Genomic DNA, 18,771 nt, shown 5'->3' with positions numbered 1-18,771 from the left:
ATAGATGCGTACCCAAAGTCCTGAGCGTATCCAGCATGTCGCAGGATACTCCACCGAGGTGTACCGCACTACCATGAACCGCTCAGGACATGTGCACCATTACAAATAACTGACATCCGGAAGAGTTAAGTACGTCAGAATTCGGAAATACGAATTCTGACAATTCACCTAAAGACTATAATAACGACTACTTTCGAAAGTAGGATTATTTTTTTATCGTGGAAACGAAAATCGCAAACTCCGTGATCCGTATCAACAGGCGTGAACGTAGATGATTAATTAAAACATTTCCGGGCTGATCGATGACAGATTTCGACGAAATTAGTCGAGGGTAAAAGATCCTCGACGAGCATTAGAGGCGGGTGATTAACAAACGCGAGCCGCGGGGGCCGCCAATCGGCGGCGAGTCTGGGACGACGTCGACGAGGACGGGGAGAGAGAGCGACGGGACCCTGCGGAGGATCGTTCGAACGGGTCCGTGTCCTACCACGTTGGATTCTGCGGCACTCTCGCTCGGCACGCCGAATGCGCCGGTCTCGTCTAGCCGCGCGCGAGTACTGCGCTATAGGAGGGATTCAAATTTGAAACGTCAACGTGAACGTCACCGCGTGCCGCGTCGGACGGGTTCCCACGCACCCCTCGAGTGACTTGTTATTGGTTCTTTGCGATCCCGCAAAATTAATACCACATCTCCCGAAGCTGTTGGTAGCAGGAAGTCCGTCGAAACGTCCGTCTTGCAGAATTTATTGCAGAATCCTGCCGAACTAGGAAATGAAACTACAATTTCGTTGCAGCCCACCTGCACCCCCTGCCTCGATTTTTGTGTAAAATTCAAAATTCTGCTCTATCAAACAAGTAAATTTGAATCAGTGCGGTGTGAAGAGAGATCTACGAAAACGGTGGAAGGAAAAGATGCGATCCGGACTGACAGCGTCGTTCGAAGACCTCTCATTTCGTCGTATCTCCCACTTGTTTTGCAGCGAGCTCTGACTGTCAGAAACGTTCATCCCAATTCGAACCGTGCTGACGGGTTCAAACTTGTATAATACAGCGACAGTTGGCCACCGAGTCGTAGGTACGGCTCCGTTATAATCTTGTGAACTATCAACCGTGGAGGAGCGAACAGCGCAACGCCAGTGAGCTTTGTTAATACGGGGACAGGAACTTTTCGTAGTGTTGAGAGTGTGTTTTCTGGTTTGATTTTCTATCTGGAGCTTGTGCGCGTTACATTTGTCATGTTGAAGCCTTGCTAATTAATTGTATAATAAAAGTCAATAATATTACGATTCACGCCGGAGTTTCTTCTGCAAAAGTGTTCTCACGATCAGCCTTGTGCCGCGCGCTGCAAGGTGGACCCGAACGTGAAACGAATAAAGGATGCTAAATATGTTACCGGATTTCAGAGAAGATATTTGAATTCGTTAAGAGTGCAGTGAAAACCGATATTGTGGTGCGGCATCGCGTGTCTCTGACGCAACATTACTTAGGCAAGGTAGACATATGGGCGCATCGGTCGAACGCCTGCACTATTACCGTTGTTGTCAACTCTGACGGAAAACGTGGGGATTGCAGATTTTTCTGAGAAAGAGAAAATTTATCGTACATAATACTTCGATAAGTACACGTGGCGTGAAACAGTGATGATAACGGTGAACGGATAGACGATTTGAAATGTAAGTATTTTTGTTCTTGCAAGCACACCATTGTATAGGTACACTGTTAGAAAAATTTGACTAAACGTAATGTTCCAGCAGTTCCACCTCATCTTTGTGTTATTTCTTACATTTCTGTTAGTAAATCTGACCGAAATTATTGTAATTTTAACGTTTGAATCGTTATATCAACATTCAATTTGTAGGTACTTTGAACTTTCTTTTTCACTTAGTAATAATACATTAAAAAATAGTAAAATGAACCGAAAAATTGTCCCATTTGGGACATTTTTTTTTAGCCGAGTAGTAACGCTCTGAATGCCCTTGACAAATTTCCGATAAACAGTAATTTTACACTCTGTTCTGGAGTTTCTTCTTTTTTTTTTCCCAAGCTTTCAATGACTGATTTCTTCCAATAACACGCGGACTAGTTTTGAATATAGTAAGAACAATGTGAAATGACGAGGTTGAATAAAGAATCCTATTTTCTTCTCTAATCATCACTTTCAAGATTGTAAGTTGTAAAAATGAATCGGAATCACTGATTATACCAAATCATAAACATACATCCGTGCGTTATGATTATTCACTGAAAAACCAAGAATCGCATCACAAGTTATACTTAACGTTGTTCCATTTTCCTGTAAATATTCACTATAATTTTGAATCTGCTTGCGCAATACCCGTCGCTAGGCATCGCTAGTTTAAGCTTTATTGCAGAAGATGCGAAAAAAGAGGTAGATTGGTGGTAAAAAAAAATTGAGGAGTCTAACATTAGTTAGGCTTGTCGGCGTTCAAATTATTGAACGCATCTGTGGGCATAGTTCGTTGGCCAATAAAAGTGTTATATACACATAAAAATGAAATTAAACGAACGAAAATGAAGTATAAAATTGAATAGTAAAAAGGCGGAGGTATAATATAGGGGGACAGGTATATTATAACGCGGCCATTATCAACGTTTTTCCCCAATTAAAAATCGACCGTCGTGGGTTAAATTAGTGCATCCGGATGTTAATAAGATGCCCTCACGAGAACGTCATAAAACATATGAGTTACGACTGAGCCGAACCCGAACGTTCACGCAGACAGGCATGAGCCTCCGTGTTTCTACTTCGCGCAACGCGCACCGATCTTTCCTTCTTATTATTTCACCACATCTCTTTAGCCCTTTCCCGCCCTTCCCTTCCCTCCCCCTGCCGCCATCCATCCTTTTCTCACCCCTCTACCACCGCCCTGCCAATTTCCCCTCTGTTCATTCCCGATGTACGATCGTACGAGTATCCTGCATAAGTAGTACCTACTCTGCACTCGCGCGTTCCCACCTCGTTGTCCTGGCGGTTTCCCCTTCGCCAAGGATGTAATACGGTGGTCGAGCTTCATTAAACGAACCTTCGAGAATGATCTGACTTGGCGAAAATTTAAACCGCTTTTTGTTACGCCTCCTCGCCTTTGGAGGCCGAAGTCTGATAATAACGGGGCTCGGTTCTCTCGCTTGTTTTCTGCGGAAGACGTGCGTTTATGTAGTGCACATTCGTATTGTAGGTCTGCCTGGATGCAGAAGAGGATGCATTGGGTCCTGTCGAAGTACGACACCTGTTTGTGCATTCCATCTTTCTCGTAAGGAAATACAATTGAAACAGGGAGTATGTATCACTCTCCGAAATATTGTATTGCTCATAGTTGGTATAGCTGCGCATTGATCGGATAAAGATAATTTTGGTACCCAAACATCTATCGGAACCTATAAATTATTATATTCAACTAAGGAAAGTGCCCGCGTGGGCCGACGTCGACCGGCGACCCGTAGATCAGCGATTAAAACTGTGTTACATATTCGACTATCAGCGTTAATCCAGTTTTCTCCTTACCGACTTTCAATCACGTAATTAATAATGCGTATATTATACGCGTATAGATATCATTGTACGTATCTTTCACCTTCAATCGAAAGAGAAAACACTCGGGTAATTTACTATTTATGTACAGCTCACTTAAGTTGTCTCATAAATACCTGCGGACATGGAATTTAATGAGAGCTTTCGCTTCGACGTGATTCCATCCGAAGCTACGTTACACGGCTAGGTAGGTACGAAGCGGTATCAGGGAAAATTTGGAAATTATTTTCAAAGCCGACTCGTGTATCTGTAGATGAAGGGAACGAAATTTGGTATTATAATCCAAACGGCCAGGCACTGATAGGTGAAATATCTGTAATGTGATTTCCTACGTGATATTATAGGCACCCAAAGATGAACGCGCGTACGTATAGCCAACGCTTTAATTGGTCATCGGATGTGTACGGAGTTAGCGCCCTTTCTGTTCACCCTCAAGTCTTCCTCTTGGAGTTTCTGCCGTCTCCGCACGTATGCCATACCCTTTTCTCTCGTGCAATTAAGGGGCCAAGAGGACAGAGCCGAGTATAAGTATGTACGTATACCTACGTGTATAGGGGAGGTGCGAAAGACGATTCCTCCTGTCTCCACGGAAAGATCCGGTTCCTCCTAATATACCATACACGTCGTTGTTAGCAAAATAACGCAGCCGTTAACGTTACCTAATGATCACTGCGCGAGAACCAGATATTTTTTTTCAATTTATTTTCTACTTCGCTTCGCCTCCAGGCTTAAGAGACACTTGGCTGAACCTCGAGCCGCACCAAGGTGTAGTGATTATTGCTGGCAAAAAGAAAAAAAAAACAAATAAAGAAAAAACAAGATACAGAATAACACGCGGAAGATCTCGTTTGGAGTTGAAATTACCACCATAATTTTCAGAAACCTGACGACCATTCTTTAGTGTATTCACGTATCAGATTAAAATCAATGGCTTTATTTCAGATTTCTTTTTATAACGTGGATTGCGAATCTTCATTTCGAGCGAAGTTAAGATTTATTGCAACGACTCGAATCAAAGCCGCTTTTCAAACCCCCATTCTTTCTGATTTCAGTTCCATGGGAATATAACGCATACATTTTTTCCAAATTTCTGATCCGTTTCATTATCAGGCTTCTAAGCAAATGCAATAAGTCTGATAAATGGATGTCTTCGATCAAAGCAAACCATTACAGCGAAAACGTGCGAACGTCTGTAATAAATTAAAGCCCTTCGGAGACCAACAGAATCGTATCCTTAGGAATATTTTTTAGTCTCAGAAGAACAGTATTGAGAGAATTTCTTTTGGGAATAGATAGGGGTCTTAAGCCGAGCAAATTCGTGGTGGAGGTGAAACGCGCAGATACAAATAACAATCCGCGAACAATCGAGGCAGACAATCACGAGGATCTGTGCAGGGACCCGACGTTCGACTGTCCAGTCGCATATTTCTATCGCGTAAATACGATAGTTTACGATGGCATAAACTCGGATTACCGCGAGAGGCAGAGGCTAATCCAACGTCCTACGTCCTCCGCTGCAGGGCGTGTCGGCGGTTCTCGCTAAGTGCATGCCGGCCACTTTAGAGCGAATTTGAAACCGATTCAATACACATACAACCGGATAAGAGCAACGAGTACTTTTCAATTTTATTCCCCGTCGCACTGGTATAGTTTATCCATGCACTACCGCGAGTTCCAGACCTTGTAAGTTCTTTTTGTATTCTTCTGGTTCTTTTATTGTTAATATCTCTTTTCACATTATTTTTCACTTCACTTGCATATCTGCAAAAATTCTCTTTCACGTATTTGGATAATTGATAAGTGATAACAAGTCTTTAGTTAAGTAATTTGACGACGTTAAGCGAGGTCGTATGTATAGAATGATAAAAAAACTCGTTCGAAATATAGTCCAAAATTATACAAAGTTACGCAAAGTTGGTTGAAGTTACGTGAAGTCTTACGAAACCGCAAATAAGTGACGTTTCAAGTGAATTCTCATGACTTTACATTCCTTCATTCAACCCGTCACGACTTCAAGTGTCACTTGAATCGATCAAGAATAACTTCACATTACTTCACACGTGACCTCAACGAACTTGGTACAGCTTCGAGAACACAATTTCACGTCAAGTGGCTTCGCGTAATTTCATTACATTACTTGACATTTCACAGTGTATCGATGTGTTGGAAGGCCAATAAGTGAAATGGAAGAAGAAGAAAAGGAGAAGGAGAAGAAGAAGAAGAATGTCTACGATTCCCACATATAATGCGATCGATAAAACACTCGACTCTATCTAATCTTGAAAGTAAAAATCGATACGACGGCCCGGATGCTACGAGCTTCTCAGGGAATTTCGAACTGACCAGGTGCCTGACACTCGGCGTCTGAAGAGACCATTTTGCTGTCGATAAGTGTAGCCGTGTTAATCGTGGTCGCAGGGTACCTTCGAGACGACATCGAGCACGGTGGGAAGGGAAATTTGTTCTATTCTTCGGTCACTCTCACCTCCTTCCGCCTCGGCTTCCCTCCTCCTCTCCTCTCTTCCTCCAGCTTTGTCTCGAAGCCCGCCGGTTGGGTTCCCGAAGGGCCAGAGGAACTCGTTAGGGCAGTTCATAGGTACGCAAGGCAGACTCTCGAGGAGCGCGGGGCCCGATCAAATATTGACAAACAATTATAAACTTAACGCCCATTCGAACCGTTAGCTTGGCGCCAACGCTACTCTGTCGCTCTCTTCTTCCTATCCGTCGTCCTTCTCTATCGATCATTCGAAACGAGGGACTAATATTCTCGTTATTAGCTGTACAGTGCAGTGCCACTTGACGGCTTGACGTCGGCACTGATTTCCCTCGTGAATTGTCTTGGCAATGACCTTCGGCTCGGAACTTGGACGTCTGACTGAGTTAGTACTCGATCCTCACCAGCTGCCGTCAGTCCCTCAGTCCTGTCGTGTCTCACGTATTTACACTCCTTTCGTTTTACAGGCGTTCTACGATGCCGTGCAAGAACTGGGTGCTCGTCCTTCTAGGGGTTTCGCTCGCTGCCGCAGCTTCGACGACACGGGGAACATGGATGTGAGTACATATTTTCCTCCACTAGATGTACCCTGGACGTATTTTCACTTTTATGTGCCAAAGAACCACAATTTTAGTATATAGGCACTTATCGAGTTAACATTATACGTTTACGTTTTCGAAAGAGGCGCAAATGCACGTGACCGGCCATAATTTAACCTCCGGTGCACCGGGCATTGCGAGAGGAAGGCCATTTATCATTCCACTGTCCTGTACTTAAATCGGTTCCAAGGGTATTTTATATGTAATCGGAAACAACTTTGTATTTCCAGCTTTGGAAAAAAAAAAAAAACGATTGGTACGGATACGTCTTGCGTGTGATAAGTTCAAGTATTCGCCGGATAAGACGTGACGCGAACACTTCTCAAATTTTTGGTTACGAAACACTCGCTGTCGCCCTTACTTCACAAACATTGACACTTCTCACGATATTTTTTCTCAATCTCCACGAAATCTGATGAGCAACTTTTTCTCATAAGTATATGTTCATTTTTTTTTCTTTTTCACGATTCTCAATAGTTAATTTGTAAGTTTTCTATAACCAAGTCGTTTTACCGGGAACTTGTCATTTGTTCATCTCTATACAGCATTACTGACTGTAAGTGTCAACGTGACTGAACCTCCCTCTATACATCGGTCATTTCGTCCCTCAATTTGGAAAGTGAAATTTTACCAACCATAATGACCAAATGGCCTCAGCCTTCTCGGATCTTACGGACTTTCTATACCGTGATTATCTACTGGTTGCTTGTGTATATAAAAATGAATAAAATTGCATCCTTATAAACGAAGGAGAATATTTTGACATGGTTGTCGGTTACGAGTGCAAGTGGTAACTTCCGCGGTTGCGTAAGTGCGGATCATCGCCATCAGCGTTGTATTGCTCCACCGTCTTTATTTCCCCAACGCTGTGAAAATCTATTAACAGGCTCTCCGCCTGCAGTTGCATATATACATATACATGTTTGAAAATGAATTATTTGTATGGAAGAGGGCGTGCGCGGTATACGTATAATTCCTGCATCACGTAATTCCAGAAGAGTTTAATTCAACCGTGAAACTAACAGCAGCAGCAGCAGCAGCCGCACCAGCGGCATAAGGTACCGGTATAGGTGCAGGTAAATTCTTTTTAGCGTTAGCCCACGCACTCTGCAAGGACACAACAGCGACTCGACGAAGCGGGCGAGGCGTTAAGAATTTCTACGTAGGTAAAAACACTCCGGCTCCAGGGCCTCCTCGTACGATGCCGTGTAGGTTTCCCCCGATAAAACTGACTTTATTGCTATCCAAAGTGTTTCTTAACAGATATCCTTACCACATATACGGTAATTAAGGGTGAAAAAGAAATCATTTTTCTTTCACAATGGTGTTTACGACGAGTATGCATACAACCTGCAAACGATGGAGATAAGGAAATTCCTCGTGATTTTTTCGAATTGCGAAAATACTGTATCCGAGCGGTGAACGAAGATCCGAGGAGAGGAAACTCGCTTCCAAAGCTGAGTGGTCTCCGTTTCAACATTGTGCCTCTTCTTTAATGAAATGAAAAAAATCTTGATTACGTATTCCGAAGACTTGCCAATTGGCAGCCGGTGCGACGTTAAGCACCCACCGAAGATTTGCTTGAAAATTGAGCACCGTTCCTTCGGAAAGCTCCTTGCCCTCGACCGTCGTGACTTGACAACCTGGAAATATTTGCACCGTAACATCGCGATATTAATACCGGTTTACTGCCAGGACTTGTACGTACGTATACGTACTATACATACAAAGTGTTGGCCGAGCAGATTTTCACGCATATACCTACGTAGATATACTGGATCTGTAACTACATGTGTATCTGTATACCTGTATAGCTATGCATACTCACCTGCTTGGTAGGTGTATGTATGCGAACGAGGACACTCGTCAGCACGCTTTCAGCTCGCGTGCAAAGCGCACGCGGTGAGAAACCCCCGCGAGTTCATTAATAATGGATTGATAAAACGCCGCTGTAAGTAGCCTGCATGCAGCAGAGATGAAGACATATCGTTGAATTCGGCACTCGTTGCAGGTATTGCCGACGATTCCCAACAACGAAGACGGAGATTACACCGATAAACACGAATTTTGAGTCGGGGTTCTGGATTTCAGATTAGGATTTCTTTGATAACGTAACTAATAGATGCAAAAATAGTTTGATTAGATGAGGTTTGGTTTTGTAGAAAACAGAACGACGTTTCGGATTTTAAGAAAATTTACCTATTTGCTAAAAAATTTATTGTAAATAACATTCGGACAAACTTCAGTTTTGCAATTAAATCACTTTCATTCAAAAATAATAATTAATAATAAGCAACAAATTTAAGAAATTGACAGAAAAAAGGTTGAAAAATAAATTTTTTGTTACTCCTGTTTTCGTAATAATAAAATAATAAACCTATCACGTCTTGGTGAAAACGTTTTCCTCTTTCGTCTAAATAGGCATCCACATTGGCTATCAACCAAAAACTTCAAGACTTATTTGACAACGTAAAAAGTACAAAATCAAACTTTCTAATTAATAAATAAAGGTTTTGGTTCTTATTCGATGTACATAGAATTGAAATTTATTTATTTGCATAGAAACTCAATGATCGAAGAAAATATAATAATGGCAAAAAGAAAACAATGAATCAGTCATGAGAAAGAATGCTTGATTGTGAAAATATGTGACAACTATTTCTTTCTTCTCTGTATATTATTCTCCACAGAACTGTGACGTATTATAGATGATATTATATGAATCTATTATTATGGGTGTTACATGGCGTTTGTTTGGCTCGCCCCAAAGCCGGCCAAGAAGCTGCAATGGCTTTGCTCGGTGCTCCGCAGCTAGGAAGGATAAAAATTCTACCGCTAGTTTCTTCGAGATACAGCTGATCTTATCTGGAGCTGTTACACGCTCGGGTAGTGTTACGCTCGCATCAGTCGCGTTTCACGACACCGTGGGAATGGTAACGCTTCCAGGGAGAACCCCGAGCCCACGAGACTGCAGACCTGTGACCAGATTGGTACGGAATTCAAGTGTTTGAATTCAAAGAAGTTTAAACTTGCGTTGAAAAACCTCGAAACGCAGTAGACTATGGCTGTTGGTGAATTGTGACGTACGAAGGTTGAACCACCTGCAATGGGGATAAACGTCTGCAAATAAAGCCCTTGAATATTCACATGTTTTTTAGTAATCTGTATTCATACGAGCAATGACGTTTCAATAATTCGAATGAGTCGATTTACATAAAAAACTGCGCTTCGCTCTTATTAGCGCTTCATTTGAAATTGGTAGTAGAACACCGTAGTGCAGGTTGCCGAGTCCTCGTGATCGGAGAATGAAGTAGCTCGGCGAAAAGTGTCGGTGGTGAAGGATCTCGAGTCACCGGGCTTTTTAAACCGTGAACAAACAAACTATCAACCTGGTTCCGAGTTGAAGTGCTCCGCGAGTGCTCTTCCAGGCTATATTTCACTCCGTTAGTACACGTGGCAGGTACAGGACGTGCGTGTGCGCGTGTATGCCCATTAATTTTTCTCTCGTCGAGAAAAACTAACTACTTATACACTCTTCCAGTGCGGTATCAGCAGCTCTAACACTCCTTGCCGTCGATACACAGGTATTATATCGTCTAGTCGGGGGACGTACATCGCGATCTATCGTTGACATGGCTAATGCATGGACTACTTTTTATACCTATATCCATGAAATCCGTTCTACACGTATGCCTTCTATTTTCTCATCCAGACTACCGGTCTAGACGATCGCTAGGCGGTGAGGTGGTGTCAGTCGGTGGAAAAGATTTCGTAAATTCTCTGGACTCGAAAAGTTTTCCAATTTAGTCCCGTATTCTAATGACGAGAGGACATGACTCCAAAGGTCGAATATGGTTCAGTAGCTTCGGGCCATAAGGGATGGGGAGGCGATTTAGGGGTTGGAAATATCTGATCTGACGATCAACAATGGGATTATGGGATAAACCGCTTATCCAGGCTTCGGACTCCCCCTCTTTACCCCCTCCTCTCCTATATCTCTCTCTCTCTCTCTGGATCACTCACACTCGGTGCATACGCGGCTACGCTGTATGGATCCTTACAGGGGTCACAGAAATCAGAGACAGATCGGTGGTGTAATTGAAAAAGCGGGATTAATGTATTCGCGAGCACGTTTCTGAGAAATTTGATACGTGCAACGTTTGTCCTCACGCGGATGGAACAAAGAATATCGCAATAATTTAGATCAGGAGATAATATCCTATCTTGATGCACACGAGTTTATCTACTTTCTTCTCTCTTATCTTCGTGTTTTTTTCTTTTATTCCGTTTTCACGGATAAGGGATAACGGGTGATTCGCTCTCGTTTCTAGTCTCCAAAGTAGAGTAAACGCGGTACGAGATACATACATTTTTTTTCGTGACGATCTTTGATTTATCACAATTCTCCAAGCTTGATTATATTCGAGATTATCCTTAACTTCCCTGTACTAAAAACATTCCGGATTATATACCTATTATATACTTATTAATGGCTCGTTTTGCGTAACTGAGTCATTAAAGAATCTAAAGAATTATTTTTCTCATTTATTTTCGGTTGAAGAAAGCATATTGATGTTCATTAGTTTTACAGTCAGCTAACAAAGAACAGATATTCTTGAAAGACAAAAACTTACGATGTAAACACATTATATACGTGTGAAAAATGATCGGTAGTGAGTCTATTACAACTTTAATATAATATGTAATATTGATGACGGGTTCGTGACCAAGCTAAAGTTTCGTTGCTCCCAACCAATATGTAGGTAGGCACATATAATACGACATTGCTTACTACAATACAGTATAGTGAATTAGAATCCACAGACAATGTAAATACGTAATCGATAAATAATAGTAGAACGCGATATTGGCGCAGTGATACGGGCTTGATCGTCAACTGGTGCCTGAACAATGTAAATACCTTCATCTTGACTAATTCGCCCGAGTATAGGTCTATAATCTATCCTTACACATTCACCAGGTAATTTTACATGACTGGCTTACTCGGTGGCTCCACAGGGGTTCGGCGTCTCGCGGCGTCGTCAGCCATCGTTCTGCAACCATATCACCGATTGTACGATGCTATAAAACCGCGTAGATGGTACGTACAGTGTTGCGTATGTACGCGTCATACGTTTATGTCCGTAATTTAGTATCCGCGTCAGGTATGCGTCACAAGGTCGGGCAGTAACGGTTTCACTTTAATGAGATCTAAATCAAGTGTTTTTTTCCACACACGTGTAACGTAGGTAAAAGAAGAAGTATTTCGTATCAGACTATTCTAAAATTCACAAACACTTATAGAAGTGGTGTGAAAGGTAAACGATATTAGCACTTTGGTATTTTTGTAATAATTTTCATTCAGGAATTGAACAATTTTTGCAATATTCATGGATCTTCGAACACTTTCAATGGTGATGGGGAGTGGCTTTGAATATTGAAACTCCGTTCCTTCTTACTATGCATAGACGCACCACCACACGAATATACAGACGACTACACTTAGTCACTTACAAATACGCATACTCCCCTATCGTTTGGTGGAACGAAACGATATATTGTAGACGATCTGTCAGTCCCGCAGCCTTAACTTTGCCGAAGCGCTACAGCGTGGCGGCGGCAGCGAGGATACAGCGCGAGGAAAGATTTAAGCGCGTTGATCTGCGCGGGGAGTCGAAAAGATGCGAAGCTTATGTATTACACGTGTATATCTATGTATATGTTACCATTCACATGGTGGACACAGATATAAACTCGGAATTACATTTATACAGGCATGGTATATTGTCGTATACCCGGTGAGGTCGTAGCCTCGTAGGTTGGAAATCGTGAGAATAAAATCCAGGCGCGAGTAGGCGGCCGTTTCGTTCAGCTTCGCGCACCCTCCGAACCCTCTGGATCCTCCCTTGCGTGACCAATCCTTGAATTACCGCCCCGCTTCCATTTTGTCCGCTCTTCTCTCAAACTAGTTCGAACTGAACTTTCCAAGTCGAGGTACTAGGAAAAGCTTTTCTACACTTCCATGTGAACCTAAAATCACATAAAACTTTGAAATCAAGGATTCCCGGCAATGGGGAAATGTCGATTGTCAATTTCGTCATCGTACTTGTACATTTGCATGGCTGGATGCCGGCCTTCGAATTTTATTCACGCGACGATAGTTTACTTTGATTTACTCGATCATGTACGACTCGGAACCGCCGCAGTGCAAAATATGAAGGCGAACCAGATCTCCCTGCGAGTCACAGTTATAGAATCTTCACAGTCCACTGGTCAACTGGGATGCATTTTTCTGTCGCTTCGAATCAGGTGGGATTCGATCTCCAGGTAAAGATAATGGATCCCGAGTAGACCACGATTTGCTCATCCTCTTCTTCTTATCTTGTTCATCGTCATTTCGTTATTCGAGTGTTTTTCAGACGAAACTTTGGTAAATATACCTGAAATCTATTATTATGACTTTGTGGAAATATTGCAGAAATTACACGAAAGAGAAGTATAAATTGTATTGTACACTGTACTACACTCATAGCGTTTCATTCTAAAGTGTTCTTTTCTTTAATAACACCGAGGAACCGCGATCGGTAGGTTCTACCGATCTGCCCAGTGTAACAAGCAGCGTGAAGTAGGTATATATAAAGCGAGGTAGGCGTGTACCACCGCTCAACGCACAGTATGATCGGATTATGTTAAACAGTGAAATAAACAGATGTATCCCATCGTGTGTACAAACTATAAACCAGGAACAGAACATCGACCGCGCGTAGTACGACGTGTTCGTGATACTCCTCGTCAGCATGATGATATTATTTATCTACCAGCCGCTCCGCAACTAGGTCTATCAATAAGATTCCATTTTGTCGAAAAAAAAACAAAACCATCAGTAGTAGGAAAAGTAAGAAATTGACGACCAGTGTGCTGCTCGTCAATAAATAATTTCAGTTAATTGTAAGATGCATAATTGAATTGAAAGAAATTAAAAATTGAAAGACAAGAAATGATTATCTGTCATTCATCCCAGTGAGATATATTGCAGATATAAAAAATGGAAATAAGATCGTTTGCCGTCGAGACAGTGCAACCCACCTTCATCCCTTTTCGAGCTTCCGCTGTTCTTTTGAGATTGTATGCAGAAGGGTACGAATGATATTCCGGGTTCATTGGAGGGCGGGAGGAAGGGAGAGCCGGTGCAGGATGAGCGGCCCACGCGAATGCGCATATGAATGTTATTGCACTCTATTAGGAGACAGGGCATTACTTTTGGGTTGGTTGGTACAGTGCAGTGCGTCGCGCCGCGGCGTGGGCTGTCCGACCAAAATATTACCCACCATGGGTACTTTATTGTTTTAGGAGATTACAGAGCGGTGACTTATCGCGCCTGAGATATTAGCGTCTCTGACTTAGAGCCCCGTGCGCACTGCACAACCTGCAGTGTCTCTGTTGGAGTTTCTTTATTCCATACCTGGGATTCACGGCGGACGTGTGTGCGTCAGTAAATGAGTTTCATCGATTCTCGGGACTCCGTCGCGCCTACCTTCATTGAAAGCTTTCATCACGGTATAAGCCGTAGTCATTAATGACACCGAGTCGCTCTACCTTCGGCGTTCGATGTCGTTGAAATGAGACAGTTGATCAGGTAGTATGGCTGCCACTTTTGTTCGGTAACAGATCCACGAAGAACCATATGGGTTGACGGTGCTACAACTGTACTAGTCAAAGTTTCTGCGTAATACTCGTGTACATCACGAAGCCCTGATGATGATTAATACCCAGCTTTGGGCTTCCAACTACCGGAGATCCGGCAAATTTCTCTCAATACCATGACCACCCACCCTAAGCAAGACGAAGCGAAACGATCGCTGCAGTGATTCGTCTGTACCACCACGGAAATTAGTCATATATCCGTCACACCGCTCCATTCCGTTCCATTTCTAACCCATATTAAATGTCCATAACGTAAAGCGCACGTACGTATATCCCTCCATCATCTCGGATGACTGGATCGCGAGAACTGGTCGTTGGGTATACTGGTCGCACCGTGTCTCTCGCGTTCTCCCCTTTTCCCTGGCTCCTTCTCTCCTGTCCTCCACTCCTCCTTTCGCTCTTTTCGTTCGGTAAATTTAAATAATCACCGGAACAAATCGCCAAGGGTTGGGGCAATGTGGGGGAATACCGAGAGGAGGAGACACAGAGTTTGCTTCACGGCCCAGAGGGTCTTGAGCCCGCACGAGTCGTGGTCCACTAGCTCCGCTAGTCACCGCTCTTGGCCTGGAGGACGGACCTGGGTTATAGGCTGGAAACCCACGCGCACAATGGCCAACAAATGAGCAGACAACGGACGAAATGGAGCCGAGTGAATGGAACGAACTAGGAATCCGTTATTTTCATAAATTCAGTTTCACCTTAAGTACGGGTCCCCTCTATCTCTCACGCTTCCTTCTTTCCCTTCCGGTACTCACTTTCCCTCCAAAATCACACTCTTTATCACCTCGCCATCTCGTTCTACAACAAGATACACATGATTGTGACGGATAAATTTTTGTTTATTCATTCGAACCTCTTGCTGTTTGGTACTTTCACGAAGATATTTAAACCTTGGGTAACAGCATGAATCCACTGTCGTCACCATTCATTAAGTCTCATCTACCAAGATTCAGTGAGTGCTTGCGGGAAGTCAAGCTACGACATGCGTATACCTATACCTGAATTTCCTAAAAAGAAACTTTGTTTTAGCTTCTTTTTCCCTTCATTCCCGAACCGGTTCAATAGCTGTGCAATGCTGAGGCCATTCTTATTCAACCGCTTTGTGGTTAATCGTATCGGGAGGCGGAACTCGGTGGTTTTCGAACACGGGGATCGATGCAATAAATATAACCCATCCGGCTGAATTGTCGGTGAAAACCAGCAGCCTGTGGCGACCATTAAATTAAATAGATTACCTGTAGATCGCAGGGAGTAAATCAAAGCATTTCCAAGAGGGTGCGTAAGTTTTTACGTATTGCGAAAGCGGCGTACGTTTCGCTGCCCAGTCATCAATTGGACCCCGAGTACCGGCTGAATTTTATTACCAAATACACGAGATCTGTATTGCTGGTTGGTTGAACGGATACCTGTGTACCCTTCTGCCCGTGAATATCCTCAAGAAGCTTCCGAGGTCGAGATAGGATCTCTGCCCTTCGTCCCTTTTGATTTTAGTCCTGGCGCTCAGCGACAGGAAGGATCAGTCCAGGTAGCTGAACGAACGATAAACGCTACGGGGCTCCAATTTAGCGTCGCCTCTGCTTTGTCGCTGACTTCCAACGTAAAATTCAAACCGTTGCGCTCGAAGAGAACGATCCACGATCCTTGCCCGAGATTGAATAAGTGCGGGAGGCCCCGAAGAGCTCGATTAAACTTTGTCTCCGGTACCGCGCGGTGACGATGCTGGACTCGTATCGGGAATCGCTTCGCTCCACCTCCTTCTCCGGGGCATATATTGTAAAAGGCATAATCTATGATGTGGGCATTACATGTGTTGGTACCTACCGCACGCACCCGCGATATCGTATTGCCCTCCGGTGGTCCTGATTCTGCGTGAGCCCGTCACGAGGACTAATTTCCGAGTTATCTCTTGTCTACCGAGATAAGCCACCGGTTTCATTCGATGAACTAACTTACCTGCTGCCGCTTCGCTCCCTCCCCTTCTCCCACGTGATGCATGGCAGGCTGCCGGCCGTTGCACCCCTGGTCGGGACCTTGCAGGGTTTATTGAAAATTTTCGTACGTACTGGCAACTACTGTGAAGTACCCTGTTGATCACGCGCGACAAATGAAAGATATATTATCAATGCTTGTCTCTTTGAATATGTTCTTTGGTGGCTACCAAACCTAGTTCGAATTTCATGGTAAAAGCGACGGTTGTTGCCGGGTGGAGAAATGATGGAGCATAACTAAGGTTCAAGTATTCGCAGGTTCATAAATTCGTTGCAGTTGCACATCCAACCACGTTAACTGATTTATGCCTCGTTTAAAGACCATTTTGCTCAGCCACCTCAGTCGGTACCCCTACATGGACACAATTATACTTTCCCATACCATGGCGGCAACTCTCTTTCATAAACAAAACCGTTTAACTTGTAACTATATGTATCTTGGACGTTGAAGGTTCAGGTAGGTGTACTTATACACCGAGGATCGGTGAATTTGCAAGTAATGACGATATAGTTTTTAATCTTTATTTATGTTTAACCTCACCATAGAATCTGAGTTTTTATTTGATTTAAAAAAATACTATCGAACATTTTCAAAGAATTTATCATTACAGCTTGGAACTGTTCATGCTCGTAAGCAACTAAATCAGTGTGTAGCTGTGAGATTTTGCAAATAGAATCAATAATTAAAATCAGTCGAGGGGCGGTGCAGCGAGTAAACGTCGATCTTCGAAGTGCAGCGAAAGAGTGTGAGGGTTTCGCAATAATTTTTTCCCATTCGTCCCTCCCAACAATATCTCTCTTTCTCTTTCTTTTTCGGGTATTTCAATGTCGCAATTTTTCTTCCTACGCACCACAGGGTTACAGGTTTATGGGCTGGAAGTAGCGTTGACGAATTTTGACCACCCCGACTTTAACTGTCCGGTCCTTAACCGGTTTTAACTGTTATAGTCCGCACCGTCAAAATGGATTTTAACCAATTTTAGAAACCTGATTGTATATTAACATGTGCCTGCAAAGGATTAAACTGCGGCTGTGGCATGACATTTAATTTGAACACGGTATTAATTATCGTCATTAAAGATACAAATTAGCCATAGCATATTGTTCGTTTCTCAGAATTCTCACGAGTCAAAGACAGTCTTCCCACGCTCGTTTTCATCCCTTTAATATTTTTGGTACGAAGCGTGGAAAAAATTACGAAATAGGAAGACGCAGATCGTGAAACAATTCTTCTTTATATCGCTTTAGTTACTTTCACTTCATTTTCAAAATGAACTTCACTGAAGAATAAATTTGAATCCATCTACCAAAGAAGGAATAAAGCCCACACTATCCCTGCCTCTTTTTTCGAAATTCACGACAAACCCTCTATATTTATGCAACAACGTCAGCATTGATGACAATGACGAACAACATGTCTCGGTTAAAATTCGTAAATCTCTCGGACGTCACTGTATCTGCTGAGACCGTCGTAGTGGTTTAGTTACCCCCGATCGGACCGTAACCACCCTCCATCCGTGTCGCATGAATCACGTTCGGACGCTTGCACGTCTTACGCTGCGTTAAACACGTTGAACCGTTATTTCAACGCCAATTAAGCCCATCGATCGAGTCCCGGCGGTCATTTGTTTTACCGACACTTTACCCTTAAGCCCCACAACCTACGGGCCCGTATTGTCACGAATGAACACAACATACGGATGGTACAATGAAGAAAATAACCTTCATTCCTGCGCCACATGTGTGATTATTATTAAACTAGAAATGCTGCGATTCCGCGGAAGTCACTTTTTATCTCTTATTTTATTTTTTCCTGAATTTTGGCATGGGAAAATGAATTGGTATTATATTTTTTCCTGGAAGTTCAATTCATTCAGCTAGTGTAAATTTCATACTACTAAAAAAAAAAAATTTTCAGTGTTCAACACATATAAGGGCAGGGAGAAAAGAAGTATGTGTTAAACACGTCGTTCTGTAAAATTTTATTTGCTTTAAGGTTCGAGATACCTTTTATCATACGTATAGCACCAGAGTTAAAAAACACTTTGATACGTTTCGCAACACTCTTTGTTCAACGTTTTCAGAATTAACGACACGAGAATCCTCATCTCGAGCGAGTTTGAACTACTTTCAAGAGTCGTGAATGTGAAAATAGATCGCTATCTCCAACCGTACATTCTGGTTTGTTCGATCGGGATTCCGCGTCTTACGAAAGGTCTTGCAAATCATACTCGGGCAGGCTTATGCCGATCGGATTGGATGGTATACAGGACTTGTCCGTGACTTGAAATCTCGGGTGCTGCTCTGCTTATGCGAGCGCAGTGAAAGTGCATTCGCACGTGCCATACGTACGATACTCACATATTATGCAGATCCTTTTTGCGGCCCCTTGATCGCTTTTCTCTATAAGCTTCTTTGTCAAATCCCTTAAGCAAT

General features: G+C 43.0%; 1 protein-coding gene across 1 annotated transcript in view; it reads left to right on the top strand.

The window, feature by feature from the left end:
* Nucleotides 1-1,303: 1,303 nt before the first annotated feature.
* LOC124415022 (protein Wnt-5b-like) overlaps nt 1,304-18,771 on the top strand; it is a 45,077-nt gene continuing 27,609 nt past the window's right edge. The window contains exons 1-2 of the mRNA XM_046896261.1: nt 1,304-1,673; nt 6,512-6,601. Coding sequence (XP_046752217.1) covers nt 1,672-1,673; nt 6,512-6,601 — 92 coding nt within the window. The 5' untranslated portion in view covers nt 1,304-1,671. The remainder of the gene's footprint in view (nt 1,674-6,511; nt 6,602-18,771) is intronic.

Source organism: Diprion similis, chromosome 2, assembly GCF_021155765.1.
Source record: "Diprion similis isolate iyDipSimi1 chromosome 2, iyDipSimi1.1, whole genome shotgun sequence".
Lineage (NCBI taxonomy): Eukaryota > Metazoa > Arthropoda > Insecta > Hymenoptera > Diprionidae > Diprion > Diprion similis.
The sequence above is the reverse complement of the archived record's forward strand: the minus strand, read 5'-3'. Positions and strand labels throughout refer to the sequence as shown.